The 5,987-nt window shown below is 37.5% G+C and overlaps 1 protein-coding gene across 1 annotated transcript in view; it reads right to left on the bottom strand.

The window, feature by feature from the left end:
* Positions 1–1,239: 1,239 nt before the first annotated feature.
* The window catches only part of LOC107041276 (paired mesoderm homeobox protein 2A-like), a 24,495-nt gene continuing 19,747 nt past the window's right edge, over positions 1,240–5,987 (bottom strand). Inside the window, exon 3 of the mRNA XM_015261753.1 lies at positions 1,240–1,653. Coding sequence (XP_015117239.1) covers positions 1,240–1,653 — 414 coding nt within the window. The remainder of the gene's footprint in view (positions 1,654–5,987) is intronic.

Below are 5,987 nucleotides of genomic sequence, written 5' to 3' on the forward strand. Positions count from 1 at the left end.
TAATCGTGTAACAACGACGACGATGATAGATTATTTTCAATAAATATCGTTAAAAACAAAAACACTGGGTCCATTGGAATCATTTTAAGTAATGGTGTAAAACACTGATTTCATATATTTATAGCAACAACTGTACAAGTTTCCTTTCTTTTCCAGTCACACATAATGATATAATAATGAAATTCAATCTTAATCAATAAGTGCGAAGACAAGTTACGCATTTGGCGTTCATTAAAATACATCTTATGATTGCACCAAGGTTCATAATCGCAACGTCATATTCGATTCAATGATCGATGAACTGCCGCATCAATGCATCACAAATTATAACTCACATCCTCCTCTGCACCCTGTTAATCCAAACGTGTTATCGCGCCGTTTTTTTTTCACAAATTATGTGTAACATTTTTTCAGGAGGTCCTCTAGAGGAATTCGACTGCACATTTGTTATGATTCAAAGCACGTCGATAGATCTATTTACACGAGAATTGGACGTACATCGTTTTTTTATATATAACATCTTTGCAGAGAAGAATATTTTCCCAAATTGGAAGCATTGTTTTTAAAACTCTACAGAAAGAAACGAAATCGTTCTCGATTATTATTTTATTCTTGGCTTAATTGGAATAATTCCATAAAAACAATATGTCATTGAAACTGCATTGAAATTCTATAGAACATTCTACTGTGTTTCCACCAATTTCCGCTAAAAATTATGGAATATTTCATAGAAGAAAGTCAAAGCCGATTTTAATTGCTTTTTAGAAATTAATTCTCGAGGTTTTTTGTAAAGAAATTCTTGGGCATAAATATTTTGTTAAATTAAAGAACAAACAGAAAACTCATGGTCAAGAATTCTTAAGGAAGAACAATATCTATTGACTTTCTTCTATCAAACCCACTTAAAAACCGCTGAACAAAATTGCATTTTTTCCAACAAAAATCGGAGTGAATTCGAACAGGATTTTTTGACGAATACCTCAAGATTTCATATGGAAATCTCTCCATTTGTTAATACTCACAACGATGACCACGAAAAAATAAGATCTCTCCTCTCGCCAATGAATAGATAATTTCGAATATTAATTTCGAAAAAAAATTCGGTATTTTTGAATGAACCCAGGTTCATTTCGCACCAAAAACAGTCGCAATTTTGCCTCCCCCAAGTGCTTCTGCTCAAGTAAAAACAGCACTTCCGATTAAAGAAAATTTTTTTCTCCGCATTTTGGAAGGAATTTCTTAGTAGAGATTCGCAGTTTTGAGGGGAAGTGGATCGAGGAGATAAGGGGGTAGAGTAGTTGCGAATGGTCGAGGGCTGCATGATCCCCAGGCGCCCCCGCCACTTCCCGCTGTTGTGACATTGATGCTACCGCGATTATTCGGTGAATTACCGTCGTGATTATCATTGCTGTGTTTGATGGACACTAAATTAACGTTAGCGAGGGACTTGATGTCGTTGGACGGCAGGTGATTGTTGGAGGTGCCCGGTGGTGTGTCGGGACTCCTCGGCGATCTTCCCTCAGTCTTGACACTTCCGGAGACTGGGCTCGATGCGCCACTGTCAACTCCCACCCCCGAACTCTGACCCGTTGTCTTCTGCTGCGCCAGACGCTCCTGCTTTCGGAATTTTGCTCGACGATTCTGGAACCACACCTGCGGAGCAGAAATGGCTCGTCAGTGGTTGTCGATAGTTATGCGGGGGAATTAAGTATCTCGGAGCTCGAGTGAATGACTTTTTCATTATAAATTTCATGACTTTTGGCTCGAGCTCCATTTATAACGTTATCAATGGCGCTGGAGAATGGAGCAGCTGGCGGTTCGTTAGTCTATTTAATAAAAATTATCGACAAGTGTCAATCACCCTGAACCGTTTAAAATCTGGTTATAAGCAGAGTCGAGAGAATACTCGATCGGATTTATTTCCATCTGCCGCGGATTCTCATGCGCAATGGAATTAGGAATTTTCGAGCTTCGAGGTCGCAACCGGATAATTTCGTACGGGTGCAACCACCTCGGGAGAAGTATTTCTTCTTGATTTTTTCGTTTTTTTCAGGGACATCATCCCTAATTTTCAGAGTAATCTCAGTGATCTGCAGGAATTCATCACCAAATTCAGCTATTCTAAGCAGTGGGCAGTGTCGCTAACAGTTAGTGATAGATTCCTGAAAATCGGGGACATGTTACTGAATTAAAAAAAAAACTTTTTCTCCGCTGTATAAATGTCCATCGATTACAGAAATGCTTTTGTAGTAACGAAAATTCAGGATTTTAACATACTGATAGAAGGAGTCGTACGTAGTTGGAAAATAATTGAAATTTCATGGACATTTTAGTAGAAATTTTTAGGAAGGCGATATTGAATTGGATTTGGAAAAAAAATCATGAAATTTCAAAATTTTGAGCACCAGAAAGACGAGTTTCTTTTTCAGGGACATCCTGAACCCAGCTTTAATTTTTAGGAATCCATTGGCAAATTGAGCCATTCTAGGCAGTGTGCAGTGTCACTAACAGTTAGTGATAGATTCCCGAAAATCGGGAACATGTTCCTGAATTAAAATGAAAACATCAATTTTCCACCGTAAAAATCATTTGTTTGGAATCGTAACAAATTTATTAATATTCAGAATTTTTCCAGAAATCGATTTCATGTCTAATAAAAAGGTTTCCGAAAGTTTAAACAATTTCAATTATTTATTAAAAACAACGAATGTTTAAAAAAATAATAATTCTGTGCAAAATGTAATTTGAATGACGCTGAATATTTATAATCTCTTTCAAATTTCTTAATCAAATTGCGTGAGAAAAATTTGAAAAAAAAAATTAATAAAAAAAATGAATGAATGAAATTTTTCTGAAAATCGGGAACATGTTCCTGAATTAAAATGAAAACATCAATTTTCCACCGTAAAAATCATTTGTTTGGAATCGTAACAAATTTATTAATATTCAGAATTTTTCCAGAAATCGATTTCATGTCTAATAAAAAGGTTTCCGAAAGTTTAAACAATTTCAATTATTTATTAAAAACAACGAATGTTTAAAAAAATAATAATTCTGTGCAAAATGTAATTTGAATGACGCTGAATATTTATAATCTCTTTCAAATTTCTTAATCAAATTGCGTGAGAAAAATTTGAAAAAAAAAATTAATAAAAAAAATGAATGAATGAAATTTTTCTGAAAATCGGGAACATGTTCCTGAATTAAAATGAAAACATCAATTTTCCACCGTAAAAATCATTTGTTTGGAATCGTAACGAATTTATTAATATTCAGAATTTTACCAGAAAACGATTTCATGTCTAAAAAAAAGGTTTCCGAAAGTTTAAACAATTTCAATTATTTATTTAAAAACAACGAATGTTTAAAAAATAATAATTCTGTGCAAAATGGAATTTGAATGACGCTGAATATTTATAATCTCTTTCAAATTTCATAATTAAATTGCGTGAGAAAAATTTGAAAAAAAAATGAATAAAAAAAATGAATGAATGAAATTTTTCTCACGCAATTTAATGCACAAATTTGATCATTGAAAATGGTTGAGTCCACACTACAGTGTGGTTTGTACCAAAATGTAAAATATAAAAGATACTTGAATATCCTTAAGACTTTCCGAGCTTCGAGGTCCCACCGGGATAATTTCCTACGGGTGCAGCTACCTGGGGCGAGATATTTTCTATCCACCCCTTTTTTCTTTTTAATCCAAATCGTTTATTTACCAAACAAGGAAGCGAAGCGGATTTACGATGATGTCGGGTGAAAAAAAAACCCGCTGGTCGGGGGGTCGAGGCGGCGGTTCACTCGGCCGGAACGAGAAGAGCTGGACTCGTAATTGGCTCTAGTTGGCAAATGAAATATTTAACAAATAAAACAAACGAAACGTCGGTGACCTGCATGTTAAAGTAGCGGATTTATTTGCTCATAGCGTTTGTCCGACCAGTCGGTCTGGGGGTGCGAGGGTTAGAGGGTAAAATCCTCCTTCAGCGAATGAACGGAAGAGCGAGAGAGAGAGAGCGAGGGGCGCAGGGGGGTGCGGAGGGGGCGGCCAGCGTCGATTTTGCGAGGGGGGGAAGGTGAACGGGGAGGATGGGACACCATGACGAACGTGATTGCCCTTTCCGGACGACAAACACGGCTGTTGGATTTTTATCAGCTGGTGTGGTGGATATGCCCGGGCAGCCGACGCGAATTAGCGACATCGGGTCCACTTGGGCTCTATTCGGAGGTTGAGGAGGAAGTATTTCTACTTCTCTATTGGGGGGGCTTATTGGGTCGAATGATGGAAGCTCCACTGAAATTTCCAGGCATTTTGTCATTGGAAATTAATACTTTGGGGAAAGAATTAACGGAAATTATAAATTTTAGTTCAATTAATCCGGAATCATGATGGAGATCCGAGAATTGAGCCTATGATCTCATGATTAAATTATCTCTATTGATACTTTTCAAAAGTTTTGAGTTTCAGAGACATGTTATTAATTATTGGTGATACTGGATACTGACTAGAATGGCTCTAATTATCAGTAATTTTTATTACTGAAACTTGTTGAATCCATTTCTAAAAATTAGAGATGGGTTTCTGAAAATGAGTGACATTACTCTGAAAATCAGCGACAATGTGGAATGTTAATGATTGAATACCTAATAATTGGATAGATCCCTGAAAATCAAGGACGTATGCCCGACAAATCGGCGTTTTTTTCTCCGTGTTCTGCTAGTCCGCACTGAATTCTATTCATACATTTATCCAGACATCTCAAGTATTAAATTAATTAAGTATTAAACCTGAGACGATTTTTATCATCTCTACTAAAATTAGGTACTGGATTCCTATTAGAGATGACAATTAGAGATGTATTCCTGAAAATCAGTGATATTACTCTTTAAATTAGGGATGATGTCTCTGAAAATCAACAACATCTTTCTAAAAATAAGTGACACGTCCCCGAAAATTAGAACGTTCTCCTCTCAGTCCACCACAACTGTTATTCATACGATTATCCATTTGCATCAGACATATCCGAACAACTGATCATTCAAGTGGAACCCAAACAGAGCCATATGCGTCGACCTTCCTAATTCCAATCCCAAATTACAATTTACATTGAGTATTAAACGGAAGTTTGACGAGGGATTTCTAAAAATTAGAGATGTATTATTGAAAATCAGTGACATTACTCTTTAAATTAGGGATGATGTCCGTGAAAATCAACGACATCCTTCCAAAAATCAGTGACACGTCCCCGAAAATATTGTTCACACGATTATCCAGACATCATAAATACGATTTAATTCCTAAAAATTAGAGATGTATTCCGGAAAATCAGTGACATTACTCTTTAAATTAGGGATGATGTCCCTGAAAATCAACATCTTTCTAAAAATCAGTGACACGTCCCCGAAAAAGATAACATTCGTCTCCCACTGCGCCACAAATATTATTCCTACGACTACCCAGACATCCCAAATGCAATCCAACCCCATTTGCATCCGACGACTCCGAACAATTGACAATTCAGGTGGACCCCACCCAGAGCCATGTGCGTCGGCCTTCCTAATCCCGCTTCCAAATCGCAATTCGTTCGCAGAATGCCCCGCACTAAGCAGACCTGCGAATTGACCCTACAATTCCTATGATTTCATGAAGAGGCTAATAACACTGTCCACAGGATTGTACCGCACGACGAGCCCCCGCAAAAAATACCATTGACAGGCGAACATGTGTCGATGTTTGATCGCGCCACTGGTGTTAATGTTGAACAAATACACTCGGGTTAAATAAAATGTAACAAGGCGTTGGATCGAGGGGGAGTTGGGGCCTGAGGTGAGGGGTGACAGATGTCCCCTAGCTGGATGGATAAATATTTAATCGACGCTCTATAAGCCACCGGTAGGACTCAATACATCCCAACACCGACTATTCGAGAGACCCGTGTCACCCTCCGTGCGGTTCGGCAGCGCAACAAAACAAACCGCCCCCCCCC

This window comes from Diachasma alloeum, unplaced genomic scaffold (assembly GCF_001412515.2).
Source record: "Diachasma alloeum isolate Michigan unplaced genomic scaffold, Dall2.0 Dall_scaffold_00360, whole genome shotgun sequence".
Taxonomy (NCBI): domain Eukaryota; kingdom Metazoa; phylum Arthropoda; class Insecta; order Hymenoptera; family Braconidae; genus Diachasma; species Diachasma alloeum.